The sequence below is a fragment of the Phaethon aethereus genome, assembly GCF_964289735.1.
Source record: "Phaethon aethereus genome assembly, chromosome: 1".
NCBI lineage: Eukaryota > Metazoa > Chordata > Aves > Phaethontiformes > Phaethontidae > Phaethon > Phaethon aethereus.
In genome coordinates, this window is record NC_138575.1 from 28784951 (window position 1) to 28804101 (window position 19151).

Below are 19151 nucleotides of genomic sequence, written 5' to 3' on the forward strand. Positions count from 1 at the left end.
CTAAATGCTGTATATCATTCTAATCCATGGAGAGTATAATGGATCTCCTCTAAAGGGTGTAAGCTTTTCTACTCAAACTGAATATTAAAACATGTGTGCTCTCAAAACAGTTATTTGGCACCAGGTGTTAACTTTAATTTGACTATACGAATTTTGCATTATGCAATATTTGATATTTTTTCTGGGAACATCAAGATACATTCTTTACCACAGAAAGAAATACTATTATAAAACTGTTAAAAGTTGAGCCTGAAGATATGAAAACGTTACTTATCTAGAGTTTGCTACAGTTTTCTGTAGGTTTAAAAATGATAAAGTGGGAAACATTGCAACTATTCGCATTCCTACAAATGTACGTGTGCATTGTCTGCATTTAGCTTTAAATAGGTCAGACGGCCAGTACGGAAAAGCCAGGTGAATTGCTGGACCACAGAGGCAGGACAGCAGCAGGCACTGAGGACAGCCTTTGCAACGACTCTGTGGGCATCCCAACACTCTTTCCTCCTCCTGGCTCTGGAAGGTTTAAGGTCCATGCTTATGTATTTCTTGATCTCCTTGCACTTGCTTCCAACATGGCTTGCCACTTGCACTAGTGGGTTTTGTTACGACTGTATTTGTCTAGTGGGACAGGGACTGGATCAAAAGGTGTTTGATCAGTTCGAAAGTGGAAATGGCTTCCAGTATGCTGTGGTATAAACTGGATTTGAATGATCATGCTGAAAGATGCAAAGCTCTGTGTTTCCTTGCTCTGCGTCAAGTCATTTTGCTGACAGGCACCGTGGCATTGAGCCTCGATTCCTGGAGAGACGAGGCCTTGCCACTTTGCTGTTTGCAAGAGGAGAGCAATGTTGAAGGCTTGGCTCTCTTCTTGCTGTATTCTGGGACAAATTTTTCCAAGCCTTGACTGCAGTTACAAATAAAAAGCAGATGTGATTATTTTTGTCTATACTAATTTCTGAAACATGCATTATGTACCCTGGCATGTAATCTATGAAAGCAGCTATGACACATGCTAATTTCTCTCTTTTCAGGGAAATGAGAAGTGTGTGTGTGTTAAAGTTTGGTGGTGGTGCTGTTTGTTTTTAATCATAAGTATTCCTGGGAAAGGAGTGTGACTATCAATTGTTTTGTCTACTTGGATGTGAAAGACAACAGGTTTGTGCTCAGTGTGTGAAAATTTCCCAGACCATTGATCTGTGCCAGCCCACTCCCTATTCCTCATCAGACAGAATCAGGGGCACCAAATGAAACGATAAGACAGCAGGTTAAGGAGACGCCAAAGGAAGCTCTTCATCATTCAAAGCAGAATGAAATTATGGAAGTCATTGTCACAGCGTACTGTAGAGAATAAAAATAAAAAACAATTTCAAAAAAATAGTTTCAAAAAACAAGAAGAAAATTGATGGAAAAGAAGTCCATCAAGGACTATTAAACACCACATATGGGTGCAATTTCCAGCTCAGGGAATCTCTGGGCCGCTGAGTGCCAGAAGCAGGAGAGTACTGGGAGAAGTATCGCTGTGTGCTTTTACTTGCCTTATACCTCTCCCTTATCCATCTTAGCCCCTGTCAGATGCAGGAGACTGTGCTCCCTGAACCTTTATTCTGACCCCACACATCCTTTCTGAGCTAAAAATATGGTTAAAAATACTGGGATATATTGGGTCCCTACAATAAGGCTTATTATTATTCTATGGTTTTTAGTGTCTAGCAAGTGCAGAGAGGCCCTGAGGAGGGTGAGCGGCCTGTTGTGTGATGTGCTGTACTCCAACGAGGCCTATCGGTGCCATCATGCTTTGGTTCTCGTGCCCTAAGCCATTTTTAGTCCAGAATCTATTCAGACATGACAGTGCGTGACCATGTTTTGCTAAGGCTTGGCTTCTCAGCTAGAGCTGGCTCATGCCCAGCTACATTGGACAGGACTGCAGCCAGCATGTGGCTGACTGCATCTCAGGGTCTATGTATACCCAGGGGAAGACCCTTTCCTTACCTCTGGGAGCAACAGGATGGATGTCCTACTACCCCGTGAAGATGAGAGGGCGTATGGGGGAGCTCCTCACTCCGCACGCAGCTGGGTGCTGCCCCACTGTGCACTGAGTTTCCTTGGTATAGAAAGAAGGATGAGATGGCTCTGCTGCCAAAATTTCATCTGAAGAGAGTGGTTGTCCATAGTAGTTGTAAAACATACAGCAAAAACTTCTCTATCCCTCAAGAAGGTCACTAACAAGCAGTGCATTAGCTTGGGCTTTACCTCAGTGAGGCCAGCTTCAAGCGTAGGGAGCACATGCAGCATTCTGCTTCCAAACATAGCATTATGCTGAAAACCAGCCTCTGCATACGTTAAGGGCATCAGTCTCTTGTTCATTGTTAAGGCGAGACCAAATGTGAGCTTTGCAGAATAAATCTTGTAAAACTTTCCCATATCCCACTCTCCCCAGAGCTATCAGAAAGATTTCCCCTTCCTGAAGAACTTCGCTCTTTTCTTCATCACTCAAAAGTCATTCTCTGAAATAATACCAAGCTCCAGGGGAAAAAAAAAAAAAAATCACCTTGGAACTGAGCAAAACTAGAAGATATTTTATCTCAATATATCATGGTTTGTGTTTTCTTTTTTGACAAACTATAATTTCCCAAAATACTGGCTGGTAATGAAAGTGTCTTTTCCAGTTGTGAGCTGTATTCTCAGTGTAGCTTCTTTGGCTTGAGCAGAGTAAGGCTGCTTTACACCAGCTGAAAATCTGATTCCCCAGCTACAGCAGTGTGACTGGGTGCTGTTTTCTAATCAAATAACCACTGTGAAATACCTGATTCACTTTGCACCCAACAGCTGTACTTTCAGCCTGTGTTCCCAGTCACACTCTGAAAACAAGCACAATAAGAAAGGCCGAAACAGCTGCAACTTCTCAACAGAAAAAAAAAAGAAGGGGGAAAAAAACCCTTGTTGTCAGGCTCCAGCTTAGGAAGGAAGTAAAACCATTTTTCTTTTCCGTCTCATGCATGTCAGCTGTCTTAGAAAAATTATTACTGCTCTGTTTTGTAACAGAAACTCCACAATATTTGCTAAACTACAAACTCCAATCTATTCATGGCCAAATACAGATTTAACATTTCTGATGTAGCCAAAACATGCTTAGTATGTCAATGGACTGCAATTACTCTCCAGGAGAGCTTTGGAATTCACCTCCTGGCCCCAATTATCCTCCTTAAAAGAACTCATGAATCTTCTGTATTTGGACCATCCAGATCGATTTGATTTTAGTTTTAGATTTTGGCTGAAAACAATAAACATTTAGTGAAGGAGGCTGTATTCCCTTTCCAGTGTTAGTGCTTTCCAGAGCTGTTTAAGTGAATAATTCTATCTAATTGAACTAAAAGCAAAAGCAGAAAAGAACAGGTGACTATTCCTTGGTTGGATAAAACATACCTGCTTTTGTATTTGGAATATTACTGGCTCCTTAGATGACTTTTTTTTTAAATAAGCAAAATACAGGCTATATTCTGAGTCGGGTCATTAGCACAGTTTTCATGGCTAATGCCATAAGTTTCAGTGGAATCACTTGTAAAGATAGGAACTATTCATTGTGATACATCTCTAAATACATCAAAACTCCAGAATCAGGTAGCCATCATCTACAGTCTCAGAAACTACATGTTAAATCTTCTGTTGACTTTTGCAGCAATGCTGTCCTATAGCTGTGCGGTAAAGAGGGAAAAATGGATGGACATGGAAACAGTCAGAGATGAGGCATCAGCAGGAAGGCAGAAAGTGATGAGCAGAAGAAAGTGCAAAAGGAGATGAAAGACAGCAAGAAAAAGAAAGAAAAGAAGGTGAATCAAGTGGTTGGCTGCTGATCAAGTATAAGCAAGTATAAGAGGAGGATATGAAAAACATTTTCAAATAAATTTCTCTCAGGTTGAGCATCAGTAGCTTGCTGCTGCACCTACTGGCTTCCACAGCGCAGGCTTGGAGCTTCAATTCCATTTAGGTGGGATGATCACTATGTTTTAAACATCTTTTTTTCCCCACAAGATGTTTTGTAACAGTTAAAGGAAACCCTAAATTAATACAGCAAAAATGTGAATTAAATGTTCATTACTTTCACCAAGCTGTTTCATATTGGAGCACAGGGTGTGCTTGTCAGAAACACAGGTACTGGACTACTATTTCTTTTAATCTCATGGATGACTGCTAGTGCTGAAATTTATGTCACAAACTAAATTGTCTAAATATGGTAAGGTTTGGTATTTCAAAGAGGTTAGAAGATGAACTGGATTCACTGGAAGGGCTGAGCTGATTTTCTAATTTTAGAAACCTATATATGCATATTTTTTCTTTTTTTTTTAAATAATTGGCATGGAGATATGTTCACAAGATATTAATACAATATAAACAGTTTTAAAACAGGTTCCCTGATAGGTAGAATTTTGCAACTAATTTCTTCTGAAAGAATACCTACCTCTGAAGGGATATAGTCAACTCTGAATAGGTGCAAGTTACAAGGGGATTGCATAGGAAAATTCAATATTTGCATGTATAAAGAGATAAAAATATGAGTGCAAATGACTGTGCAAAAGTGAGGTGCATAATAAGTAAAAACCGGAGGATTCTTTGCAATATGTTCCAGCAGATTTGTGAATGAAACAAAAAAAGAACATCATTACATTTCTTCGCTAAAAAATGTGGGGAAGTGTTTGGGGATATCTTTTTGATAAATTAAGTCATTGTTAGATTATCCTGATTTTTTTTTAACCCATTTCACTTCAGTAATGGTCATTTAATAGCTCAATCTTTAATGATCTCCATCTCATTGCAGTTAATAGGTATATTTCCATAGAAACACTGAAAATCTGCTTTAGTTGGGCAATTGCTAATGAACATGTTTGAAAGCACTTCCTAGATAACTATTAGTGAAAAAAAAAACCCTAATGTAAGTGAACATTAAATTCTGCAGAAAGCTATGTCTTCTGTATCTTACAGACCTAGTCCTTTCAAGATCATTTAAAGGCAAAACAAATACTAACCTTTTTATTTGGAGATAGTGTCATTAAAAGTAGTCAGTATGCTTATGCTCCTGCTGGTTGCACCAAACCCTCAAAGAAAGAGCTCCTACCTATTACAATACGAGCCCAATGCTGACTTCCCCCTGTAGCTCAAACCAATCTAATTCAATGATGAGAATATTTCTGCTAATGGCAATGTGCAGCTTACACAATAGCCTTTCTTTTGATCCATAACTGAACCTGGAATGGGAAAAGTATTCTGGAATTATTTTAATTGTTCCTTGATTTGGGCAAATGTCTGAATGAAGTGTGTGCTGCAGGACTTGAATGAATAATTTAAGGAATGTTACAAATAAAAATAATGCTGTCTGGCACTTTCCCTAAAAAGCTTTGTGACAGCCCAGAAGAAATGCAGCAGGCAAGACAGTAGTTGTTATTAACTGTATTTTGTAGATAAGGAAATGGCTTCAGAAAGGTTAAACAAATTGCTCATGTTCGCTGTGTGAACCAGTATCTACATTTAAGAATAGCAATGGGTTGCTTCTGTGCTCAGTGCGTAGCTCTTAGCATTTGCCTTTCCTGCGCTGAAGACAAACTGCAGCTTAAAGTTACCAAGGTCATCATGGGAAGTTCAGGTAAAACTGGCAGGGTTTTCATTGAACATTTTGTTAAATTCCTATCTTTTAGGGGGAAAGCAAAACATTATTTTCTCCAGTTTTTCATCCGTCCTTTGTAGCAAATCACTTTGACCTCCCTCCCTGCAGGAGCATTATGGATTTTTCATTATGGGGCAGGTTCTGTGTCCAGTCTGTGCAGAAGACAGAAGTGGAGGTATAGGATTCCCTTTGTCCCAAAAGGGTGCCAATAGTGGGTTAACAAACACTGGGGAACAATATGTAACCCTACGTACTATATGTGGCAAGGACAGAGAACAAGGAGAAGGCAGAGAAGAAAGGGAAGGCTTGTTAGTTAATCTATCTGATGACTTACACCACACAAAGCTTTTTATGAAAAGGTGCAAGTGCCCAAGCGTTTTCTAATGGAAGGTTTTGGGAAATGGGAAAGCTGGAAGGACACAGCAACTCATGATGGCAAATCTCATCAGGTTTCAGTTAATGATGGTTGGGGAACAATGCTACTAACTTTGATGACTCTGCAGCCTACAGAGCAAGAAGGGCCAAAGACTGGCAACGCTTCAGGAAGCCCAGTAGAAGACAATAATTCTGGCAGACTAAAAGAACACAGGTCCTTGGGTGCAAGAGGGATCCTGGCTGACATGCACACCCAGGCTGGACCCTGTGGCAGCTGGAGAAGCCAATCTCTCAAAGGTGGTCACTGCAGGATGACAGTGCTAGAAGTAAGATGGGTGAATAAAGGAAGTCCTTGGTGCTTTCAAAGTATTTTATCTTCTGATGTTTGATTTTGACTGCCAAGTTTTTAGAAAATTTTTGGCCCTATGGGTTAGATTTATTTTGTTAATCACTTACAAAGAAGTCATGTAGTGTAATCTACCTGTCTAGATTAGTTGTATAGTCGGTGGAAGGAGGCAGACTTCTCAGGAGCGTGATTGACCACTTATGGAAAACCTGCTTTAGGACAGGGACGAATTACTGTCCAAAAGAACAGAGTGAAAAGAGAATGAGCAAGAGCCTGATAATCTAAAATGCACTCAGAGAGGCTTGAAGTAGGTGGAGGAGGAGCTAATCTCAATTCTAGAGCTGTGAGTCATAGGCTATGGGTACATTAGCAAGTAATTTGGTGCCAGAGGACTGCATCAGTATATAGAAACAACTAAGGCCAAGGCTCCTGCTTTTACACTATAAACTGCCTCGGCATTTTACTTTGAACTAGGTTTTAATCTGACCAAATGACCATATGAAGCATTTATCTGAAACTGTTTGAAGACTCAGTCACTGTTTTGGACCTTTCTGCCCCAGCTGGGGTTGGACCGTATTTGATGTCTATCCAAGACAGAGTTTCAGTTTAGTTTCCTTTGAAAGAAATCTAGTTTTATGGACCAAAACTGCTCTGTGAACTGAATCAGCTGGACTAAGTGGAGATCATGGTGGAATTTGCTCCAAAATCATTGCTCCAAACCACAAAGCCCATGTACACACTTAAACTGCTGAATGCTCTATTAGGCACTTTGTTTATATTCCAGAGGCTCTATTTTACTCAACAATTTCAATTTTCTAACGCCCTGTTAAACTCGGATAATACTGTTCCTCACTTTTCACTATCCTGCTAAACTCCAATAGTTGTGGGGTTTTTTTTATTGTGAAGGTGTCATAGTAATATTTACCTGCATGAAGCGGCCCTCTGAAGTTCCCAGATTAGCAACGGTAAGGTTCTCTTTGGTGAAGACAGATATCGAAGTTAACAGGACACTGTTGAACTGGCCCATGAACAAGTCAACCCTCTGCAAAGGAGTCGTAACTTCTAAGCGATATTCATCATCTTGTGCTCTGCAGTATGAAGCATTTCTTGAAAAAGCCTGTTAGAAAATGAAGTACAGATGAGTACTGTCTTTACGAGTAGGAATAGATCTTTGTCAGAGTGAAGTCATTTAGCACAAATGCATTTGACCAAAAGTATTTTAAAATGTTTCAAACTTAATTGCTTCATCAGTTATGATGTTCCACGAGGAAGGTGACGACTTCTTAATGTTATGGGAACGTTTCTTTTAACATTTTTTTATCCTGTCTGTTGGGAATAAGACATAGGATCTTTAATCAGATGATATGTGTATAAACACATATATCAAGGTATCCTTTCTCTTAGTGACTGCCGTAATACTGCTTCTCCGAGGGTCTCAGAATTCCTTGACTGCAGAATCTGCCCAGCGACACACCTGCTTCTAAAACAGTGATCCCTAGAAAATGATTGTCTAAATACGGTGCAATTTTTTAACCTTTTTTGAATTAAAATAACAATTTACAGTATTCTTCTCTTTCTAGTTTCTTTTCAAGATGTTTTTCAGTGATAAGACAGAAAAGGGGAGAAAAAGATGGAGAAAGAGGAAAGGGAGATAAGCAAGGAAAAGTATGTTTCTGATTGCATATTTAAATGAAACTATGGGGAAGCCAGATTTTTATAACTAACAAGGCTATTGTATTGATCATCTACGGCTCATGCACTATTTTGTCCAATCTCTAGATGTCTTGGGTATACTATAATAGTTGCTGCATTTGCAGGATTTTCTCTTTCAGTTTGGGAATAGAGATTACATGTTTTTAATTTTCATTGGAAAAATTTTTGAACAATGCACTTAAAGTTATCTCCGGAAAAGAATATAACCTGCTGTCCTGACAATTCAATAGTAATCTATTAACTGATAATTCTGTTACTATTGATACTACATCATCTGTTTTGGTGAGATCGTACAGATAATAACCAGGAACCCTCTAAAGAATGTCTAACCAGTTTAAATTTGGAAGTCATCTAGCATGTTCCTACTGTGACATACTTTATGAATAAATATATAGGGATATTATACAGGATCTTATGGTGATTCCCTCTGTTGAAATCAATAGAGCGCTTCATTTTTCCTAATTTTTTAATTGATTTGTTGTTGTTACAAATGCATTTTAAATTTTTTTTTAAGAAGCTTGAACTAAACCTTTTAAAGACAATCAGAGATTTTCCACTAAATTAAATAGATCTGGACCATACCCTTAAAGAGTAAGTAAGAGTAAAAATTTATTTTCTTATTTTCTTGATTCAGATGGTTTTCCTTCTACTACCTATAATCAAAGTACTATGAGAAAGCAAGGAATGAACCAAGAATTTTTTGCTGGCTCAACTCTGGTGAATTCTGGAGAAAAAACAAGGCATTGAAAGTACTATTAACAAAATGTTCAACCTCACAGCTCAGTCCTTTGCTGTTGAATGGTAACGTTTCTGAACTGTGCACAGCAACAGCACTGGCAGGTGAAGTTTTCTATGATCCCTGGGAGTTGCAGCCAGCTGTGGTGCCAGCTTTTCTCCGGGTGCATTGTCAATTTACTGTATCATTTAGGTAAAAACCTGCGTAAGACCAAACAAGAGCAACTGAAATCTCTGTGCACTGCCTAATGATACAGAAAGCAGGCTTCCAGATTAGATCTGATACAACAGTGACTTAACAGTTTGGTTATCCACATGCTAAAGTGTTTGCTGTATTAGTTTTGGTATTAACCGTTGAAGTATGGTGTGTTTTGCTCAGCAGGAACTGAACGAAGACTTTGCACTAGGCACACATTCATTGAATACAGTTTAAATATTTTTGACTGATCAACAAGGGACAAATTCAGCTTTTCTTTGCTTTGGCCACCAGACAAGCTAAAAGCTTTATTCTTTTGCACTCATATCCTATCCAGTCTGAAAGTATTTCTGAAACATCTGTGCAAAGATTACTCATACAATGAGTATGAATAGTTCAAGTGCAGAAAGAGGTATAGTCTTCATGCTTTTTGAAATAAGGCAGATTTCTGAATTTACCCTTCCCCCAACTTGGGATCTCTGCTCTTTGCTGCAATTCCTTTTTTTCCATGAGCAAATGACTTCGGGGAGAGATGTTTCTGTGCTAACATTCTCCTGTGTAGTCATCTTAACACAATTGGAACATGCTGACACGTCTCACGAAACCCTGTTCAAGCTCCTCTTAACAAGTGTCTAGATCTTCCTGCCTGCCCCAACACCTTTCCTAGCTTCCCCGAAGTCAGTTCAGTCACAAAGTCAGCTCAGCCTTCCTCAGAGATGTTGTAATTTTGGATATCTGCCCAATAACCTGTAGACTGTTCCACATATGGCGCTCTCAAAACCTGGCGCTTCATGGATTAACCATAATGTAAGGTTAGCTGTTTAAGAAATCGGAAGGCTTTGATCTTTGAGTAGAAATGCAGAGATTAAAAGGCTGCTTAGAAAACTAAAGGAAGATTGATAACATGGAAAACTTCGGCAAAGAAGCTGCTTTAAATTAACTCTTTGAAGCCTGAATCTCTCCCTCCCTCTTTCTCAGTATACACATAAGTATCCATTTGGCTGTCAATGTGGAAAAATAACTGATGTCAGATGATGCACTCTGGATGTTACGCCAAGTTCCAGTGACAAATCAAACAACTATTGAAATGGGCGATTAGAAAGCGAGAGCGGGTAAGTGCTTGGGTTGGGCTATATTGCTTCTCTTATAGGACGAGAGGTGCCAATTGCGCGTGTGATTCATAGCCAGGGCTTTGTGAAGATGGTGTTAGGTGTGACGCTGGAATGCAATGAGGTGTGGGCAAGCCCTGCCTTTTGGCCATGTCCAGAAGGATAGGAAATAACCAAAGCTATCTTGTTTGTTCATGGGGGAAGTTGCAGTGTTTCAGAATTTACCCTGGATTTGGTCCACAGAAGACAAACGCGCCAAAAAAGTCTCTAGACATTGTTGAGCTGGGCTATCAGGAGCTGTTGCTGTTTGGCAGTTAACTGATGATTTATATATCATATTCAGTGAGCATAAAAACAATATTTTGGACAGAGTTGCACATTTGAAGCCAAAAGTGCAAAGCAGGGAGGAAATTTTAAAGCCACTAATGAAAATCTCAAAAAAATACTCAGTTAGGTCAGTGTCAGAACCAATCATAGAGTCTGGTCTCTAATCTGAAGAGCTAGACTTAGGGGAAAAAAAAAATCAAAATTTTTATCAAAGACTTTTTGGGAGCTTTTCTATTATTTGCAACAACTGCAGTTTGGAGAAACACTCCTTGAGGACCGTCCTTCTAGAGCTGGCCAAAACCTGTTCTCTTAGTTAAGTGCAGTGCTCAATTAGAAAGTGATATTATGTGTAATGTCTTGATACTATGTTTAATGTCTTGAATAAACTAGATATTAATGACTTAATCACTGCAGAACATCTAATACTGTCTTGTGAGCGACTTGGAGGAAGTCATTAAAATTAATATTTAATTTGACAAATTGGAGAAACGGTCTGAAAGTAACTAGGTAAAATTTCCTAGTGTCAATTGTAAAACACTACAGTTGTGAAGGAGAATTCAGGTGAAAGTAGAAATAAGCAGGACTCTTATTTCCTGCTGGTTTGCTTACATGACTTTTAACTTGGCTGTCAGGAATCAAATTCCTAAGTATCAACTTTTGTTTTCTGTTATGGATCCTGGGACTCTTCCTCTCTTCCTTAAGAGAAGTGGGCACCCACAAGTGCTAACAGCGTTAGTCCTTTGAGCATTTCTATGGCATAACATGGAGCAGGGGTAAATGAGCTACTGCTAAATGAGCTGGATCCTGTTATCTGCAAATGGCAAAAGTCCTCTTTCAAAGAAAATGTTGTAGAGTGAATGAATAGATGATTCTACATAACAAATTGATTCCCAAGCCAATTAAAAATGGAGACAGTGTATGAGTTGCTTATCTCTTCTGTTGTGGAGGTCAGTGAATTAAGATTAATAATAAAATTAAGGTTTTCAGGAGTGTGTCCTACTGGAATCAAGCACATAACGGTGAAGAATTTATGTGAACAGCAGACTCTGAACAGGAAGAATAACTGTGAAGAACACAAAAGAACCTTATCAGATTTTACTCTCTAAATTTTCTTGTGTATTTTTAGTCAACACAGTTTTGCTGTTCTGTAATACATTTGAATTTTCTGGCTAGTTTGCAGTATTCTTCTTCAGGTGAGAAGTGCATTTGATCATTGCTTCTCTCTACGTGAAGTGCAAGAGGTGAAATTCTGTCCTCAATAACTCAGTGAAGCCAGGGTATTGCCTGAAGAGGATTGAGTGACTTGATCAGCATCATGTTGGAGGTCTGTTAGAGGGCTGGAGTTAGAACCTGTATTGTCCCTTTCCCAGTTGCATGTAAATAAAAGTGAGGGACGTTATAAATTTGGCCTGTCCATCATGTTATCTTTGAAACTAATTACTCCTGAAATTTCATAAACATCGTAAATCTTCCCAGCTGTCACATACCACTCTTTTTAATTCTGGACTCAGTTAGACACAACTATTAAGATCCTTGTGCTTAGAACTCTTTGAGAAAATGAAGAGAGGAGAAAAATAACCAGGACAAACTTCCTGGCTTCTGGCACGCTTACAGACTCTGCTCACTTCATGCCTTCTTCTGTCAGTTCTCTTGGCAAAGGGACTATCTCACTTCTCCTTTCCCACGTGGTTTCATGCCATAGCTGGTCAGAGTCAAAAAAGCGTAGCAGAGAGGAGGAGACATATATAAATAGTCTTCTACTATGCTATCAAAAAGGAATATTTTTACCTCTGCAATTTGCAAGACAGAAAGTTTGTGAAACGGACAAAACCTTACTACTAGCAATTCTAAAAAATCATAGTCACATTTATTGTTCTCACTATACATAACTATGACGGGGTGTCCGAATTCTTTATGGTTATGAGCACATTCAATGATGATACATGGAAAAAATATGGACACATTTATTTTTTGGAAGTAATTGACCAGAAAAGAATCTCTTGTGAACAAACTCCAGCACCGTACAACAGGCAGAAGAGAAGCCAGCCAGAATTGAGGAACATGAGAAACAGAAATTCTTTGGATGTAGCATGTTGGCTTTTGCCAACATAATCAACTTCGAGGCCACAGCGAGACTCCTCACCTGCTGGTTCAGTGTAACTGCAGTGTGAGTTCCCAAAACTTGCTGCTGCATTTCCAAGAGAAGCGATTGTGGGAAATAACAGGGATGGCCATACATCAGTACTAGTCATAGGTACTGTTCAATAGCAGGCAAATGCACGTGAAAAGTGTTCCTTATTGGCACCAAGACTGCATTACATTCATATTCTCCCATTTAACTTCCTTTATCAAATATTACCAATTAAGAGATTGGTTGTTTCATATTGAACTATTGCACTTATTTGTATTGACGGGGTCAGTAAGTCCTCGGAAAGAGGTATCCCAAATGGATAAGTCAGCTATTATTGGCCGTAGAGACTACACAGAAGCTAGACTACAGCAGTCTGCTGGGGATATGCTGTGTGTACCCCACCTGCTGCTCTCACAGCACAGAGAGACAGCTAAATTCCATGTTAATGTGGCCATGATAGGTAGTAGATATGCTGAATTTCTCTTTCTTCTTCAAGCCCTATTTTGTCAAACAACTAACTTGTTCTTCCCAAGAACTCCCATGTCACAGAAGTCACATCACAAGAGAAAAGTATTTGAAAACACAGTATTCAAAATGCTATGATGTGCTTTGTAAAACACAGTAGCACCAGACACTACTACCAAGTACTTCTTGTAATCCTAAGGAGGGGGACAAAAAAAAAGAGTAATAAATGGAACAGCTCAATTTTGTCAGAGGACACAAATTTATGTGCTAAACAATTCCCATAGAATCAGGTCCACCATGCTTCTGGTTTCTTCTTGACCAGTGAAAGACACCCTGAGGTTGTAAGTCCAGCGTTCACAGGGAACTGAACACGCCTGGGACAGGGGACTGGATTCTCCTGTTTCTAAGAACTTCTGATGAGGCACTGAAGCTTTACTCTAAAAGGTAAAAGAGTTTTTTCCTCTCTTTGTTTTAAACAAAGAGTTGTTTCCCTCTTCTTCCTTCCTCCTCTTCCCAATATTTTTCATGTATTTGAAAGTAATTCTGAGATTCTTTTTATAAAATACAGGAGAAGTATGTTCCCTTTCTGAGAATAAACTTTTCAAATATCTGCTGTGAAGTAGGAGACTTGGAAAAAGCAAGCAACTGGAAACAGTCCTTTAAGATGGAAACACTCAAGCAATCCTAACTACGCAGTGGCCACTACTATGTGTTGCTACTGCCTGGAGATGGTCCGAGTTACACAGGAAACCAACCCTTCAAAATACTACTTGTTGCAAAATAAGGAACAATTGAGAGGGAATTACTGAAGGATTAATTAACTTTAAGCTACACTTTCAACTTCAAGGACTTGATCTAGAACTCGCTGAGGTCAATGGAAAGATTACGAAAATTTTTATGACCCCTAGAGAAAGAGGATTCTTTTAAAGAACTCCATTAATGTAAAATTTTACGTAGTATCATCCCACTAACTCTTAATACTTGTTGCTTTGATCTACTTCACTGTTAAAATGGGGGAGGGCGGGGAAGAAAGTTGCTGTACTGATGCTCCACTTAAGGTAATAGGTAAAGAGACATCCATGTTAAATGTAATTAGTTAATATAAATTAAGATGATTACATGTTCTATTGTCAAGATCATTCAAAGAGTTATTTGCTTTTGTCATTGAACAGTGCTGCATTAGTTCTCGTAATCTGTTTAGTGCATTAGCACTAAGTAAGTCCTATTGATTCAGCAGATAAAATGGACCTAAGTAATCTTTGTATTTTGCTGATTTCCCTTATATTAATTTAACATTTAACTCAGTATACAGATTATCAAAGGAGAGGTGTTGACTAATTGCACATTTTGAAGAAATAAAATAATGCACCGGAGATGTTGTGTTGATAAAAGCAGTTTTGCTGTACGTTTGTAGTGTACATCAGTTGCATTTTTCATAGAAGTCCTTATTTACATGGAAGCTGTGATAAAATAGAAAAGCTGTGAAATCCAAGTAAACCAGTTATCCTGAGATAAAGCTGAGTGTGGAGACTCTTATTCCAAGATAACATTGCACAACAACTGCATGTCTAGCCAAAACAGTGGTGCAAGAGATGTGTGGGATAGAAAGGAGTCCTGAAAGTAAGAGAAAATCACACAATTTGTCCTAATTTCCACAGGCTGTTTAGAAAAGCAGGGTAACATCAGGAAAATGAAGCTCTCATTATCACTTTTCCCAAGATCATTTCTCTAACATTTGTTTTTACCCACTTTGTAGGCAGTGCAAGTAATATTTCTTTCTGACCTACACGTACTTTCTGAACAATTTATGCCATGGATCTTCTTCCTTAGCAGTATTTTTTTTAATTTACTGTGGGATTTGACTCTGGTTTTCCTTGTATGTTTGGAAACGAGGAGTAATTCCACTCTGATGCAAAAGCTGTCTGAGATCAGAAACCCACATGCCACCTAGAAAGTTCGAGTAACACAACACTCTCCTGGATAATACTTACCTACTGTTGCTTTAGTGAGCAATAATGACGGTAATATGTGGTCCTGAGTCAGATCAAGTAAAGTAAGTAGAGAAACTGCTGAGGTAAGGTTGGTGCTGAGTGAGCTGAAAGGCATATGTCTGCTTTGTCAGGATTTATGTGTGTTTCCATCGTTTGGCAGCAGAACCTCAGGAAAATTCATTGCTTACTTAGACGTCTCAACGACCTGCCAATGCCAGGTGGGATGAATCCAGGACTTAGATCTGCATACAGTGCACTGCAGCATCAGATTCTCTTTCTCTAGAACATGGAACTGTTTATAAAGAAATCCAGGCAGCTCTTTCAGGAGGGGCTGACACAGTCCCATTGCAGAATAGCCATCAGCAGACTAGACAGGAACTTAATCAGGGGCAAAGGAGCCTTACAATTTGGTCTGAACCCAGGAAAAGATCTGAATATTACACATCTCTAGTGAGTGTCCTTAACGGTGCATACCTGCTAGTCCACATTTTAGACATCTCTTCCTGTTGGACTGTAAAGGTTTTTGAATTTGCAAAGTTAGATAGGATAAGAAAATTATTCTGCATCCAGTTCTAGTCTTTAGTGTCATTTAAGGGCCTTCTGAAACTCTGAGACATAAAAAACACATGACCATATAATCTACATATCCATGTTAAAAAAAAATACTTTCTGCCTGAAATTATTTCTGTCCAATTCCAGAGAAAAGCAGCGGCTACTCTTCCACACTGATAACCAATAGGAAACCCTGCCTTCAGTAAAAAAATTTGATTAAAGTCTGGAAGGGGAACATTATTAGTAACTCTGGCTGATAAAGCAGTGCCCTTTGCAGAAAATGGTAGTTTAACGGCTACCACTTTTTCCCAGAGAAATCCAGCTTTCATCAAGGAGGTGATAAAACACCAGGCAGCAGCACTGGGAGGCAGAGACAGGCCTCTAACAGGACATCAGGAGAAGGAAACTCTCTGCAGGTTTTGCAGCAGCCAGGGACTAACAGGCCCGCCGCCAGACCCCATGGCTCCCAGGGCTCCGAAGTGCCTGCAAGGATACCTACCACTCAGGGCGGTGCGGTACTTCCCAAAGAAACTCCCTGACCTGCTTTTTTCCCTGCCTTGCCTTTTTCTCGCCTTATGACGTGTCCACGTGGCCAGTCCCAGGCACAGGACAGCCCTTACCCCTGTAGTTACACCTCCGCTGAATCTGGCCCAGCCTGAGACAACCATACCCATACCTATGCTCGTACCAGAGCCCCTACACACTGTACCCACACCCATGCCTCCCTCATACGTAGCTGAACTGGAGTTCAGACTCTTCCTGCAATCCCTTAGGCCACGCTATTTGCCCCAGTTGGATCTCGTGTGCCCGGGTGGGTAGATGGCCACGTGCCTAATGGTGGAGGGGAGCTGGTGGCGAGCACACCTGCCTTGCACCGCATCCCACAGGGCACAACGGGGACCCTCGGGGTACCAGCGGGGCTTTCAGCCGACAGTAAGCGCAGAACAGGAACGTGGACGCAGCCTGTCACCTTACTACTACGATTTAAGCCTGTTTTAAAGGGCGTCAGTGCACACCGCCCATCACCCAGTTTATTCTTCTGAGGCGTCAGAACCCGGAGAGAAGCTCGCACAAAATCCGTACGGACGGCAGCAGGCTTTGTGCCAGGCAGGGTGCTGTATGCCATTTGATATAGCATTTCCAGAGGAAAAAATGACTGAACCAGTCCGACAGATTCTGGTGCCTGACTTTTAGGGAAAATATTCAGGCACATTTTACTTGCAATATAAAAAACATTTCCTCCATGCTGTGAGATTATCCAAATAAGCCACATCAACCCTTCGTAATCAGAGAGATGTGGTGTTATTTTTAAACTTGCCAAAAAATTTCAAGCCAAATGGTGTGGGATATTACAGTTACAGGGCCTCAAAAGAGTTATTTGTCTCTGTTTATTTTATTAAATATTCCTAGACATACCCTTCGGATGACAGATCAATAAGTGCCTTTGCGGTTTCCTGATAGAAGGCAGCAATTATTTTCTTCCATTACAATGTAAGCATAACCCAATTTTACTCATCTGTCATGTGTGTAATGGTAATAAAGAAGCATCACTATGTGTTTATTTTACTGTCACTTTATCTTTTGTTTTGGTCATCTTCTGTTTCCATTTCACATTCTTCCAGTTGTTTGTGCCTTTCATTTGACAGGAGTGGTGACCAGTTTGTCTTGCTTTAGGACACTTGTTGGAAACTTGGTGGCAAAAGCCTGTTTGCGTTTTCTCTGTTCCTGTAAGGTGAATGGGGTACTCTAGATTTTCACCTGAATTTATTTGTAGAAGAAACAAAACCACAGGAACTTTACAGACCTGAATTTGGATTTCATTTTTAGAGGTGTTTTTCCATGAGAGTTGATAGCAATGGAAGTTGAGTATCAAGAGAACTGAGCTCACAATTGTTTAGCACATAAGAGATGCAGAAAGGCTAAACAAAGCCCATAAGATCATGATCTAACTAATGAAAATTGAAATGTATAGTTGAAATTCTCAAAGCTAAACTCAACCCCTCTTCCTCACTTGGAGAATCACATTTAACCCATGATAGAGATGCATATTAGTGGACCATGTCTGCAAATGAAGTAAGCAGCATTTGTCTCCTCGTCTAAGTACTCCTCTGCTTTGAGGAGTACCACACCAGGGCTGATAGTGACTAACTGTGACCAAATAAACTCTCCTAAAAGCCTACATCCATTTTTTTCTTCATTGTGGGTGAGGAGATTGCTGAACAGTGACTCAAAACCCTCCACAGCAGCTACCTCTCAGATATCCTTGTCCTGACTTGGGCAATAAAACCTCTTTACTATAACTCTCAATTTTTCTTTTAATTCAAAGCCAGTTCTGTTTCCTCCTTGCTGTCATTGAAGTGACAGCCAGCTCTTCACTGAAGGAAATTATTGGGAAGTGCTAACTGGTCACAGCTCTGCTGAGGTACATCTAGTATCAGTCAGATGCACCATCGGATTCGCTATTCCTAAACCTGACTTCAGTGAGTCCAGGCTTTGGCTTATTATGTATTTCACTTAAACACAACTGGAAATGTTTTATTTTGATTTATAAACTTTTCCATGAGCATTGGAATAAGTGAAGCACAGTTGTGTCTGGATTTATATCTTGTGGTTGGTTGGCTTTTCTGCCCAACTGAGCTCTGACGGAGACTTTTCCCATGGGTGAGCAATACCTGCTTTGGTCCCTGTGAGTCCTTCTGATGTTTATAAAGGGGCTCCGTACACTTCATCAGTTTCCACAGCTTGAGCGTATATTGGATCTGTCTCTGGATTCACATCTTTAAGTTTTCTTATTGTTGAGGTTGTCAGGACGACTAACGGCAAGACAGGCATACAATAGCATGACCATGTAAACTTAATTCCTCTAGGAAACAAGGCTAAAAACTAACAAATTTTGTCAACAACATCAAGATCAGTTCAAGTATTTTTTTTTTTTTAATGTTTAAAATCTGTGAAGAACGGGTTGAGAAAGTGTTTTGGATGTTTTATTCTGGTTTATTTTGGTCTAATTCTACCTTTAGCAGCCTCAGACTAAACAGTCCTGGGGGACAGCCACTTAAAAAGATGGACTACCCAAAGTCCAACAAAATTATGTACAGTTGTCTTGTGTGACTCTTTTGATAACATGAAATGGCCTTCATCAATCAGACTCTGACTGTAAATTATCAGATAGTGCTCCCTTGCAAACATTGCTAAAGGCTCATTTTTCTTGTTAATGTTGAAGTTAGTGGTACACCATATTCACTGCTGTACTGTTTTCACTGTCCTATGACTTAATCTCACAGCGGTCAGTGCCTTTCACTTGCATCAGTGGTCTGTGGTTTCATTCTTTCAACATGAAAGAGAAAGATCATCTTGGCTACATTACAAAAAGCAAGTTTTGAATTTTGCCAAAATAAACTATGACAAACTCTCACAGTTTATAAAGAGCTTTCTTTTAAGTTGAAGGTGAGTTACAAAGGGGAAAAAATGGGTTATGCCCTCATGTATGTTCTTATAACGTACAAAAAAGGGCCTAAGAAGAGTTGAGGAGTTTGGGATTTTTTTTTTTTTTCA

General features: G+C 39.6%; 1 protein-coding gene across 1 annotated transcript in view; it reads right to left on the reverse strand.

Annotated features, from left to right (window-relative positions):
* Positions 1 to 19151, reverse strand: part of MET (MET proto-oncogene, receptor tyrosine kinase) — a gene marked incomplete at its 3' end in the record, with an annotated part of 72334 nt that overhangs the window by 49686 nt on the left and 3497 nt on the right. Inside the window, exon 2 of the mRNA XM_082006082.1 lies at positions 7303 to 7494. Coding sequence (XP_081862208.1) covers positions 7303 to 7494 — 192 coding nt within the window. The remainder of the gene's footprint in view (positions 1 to 7302; positions 7495 to 19151) is intronic.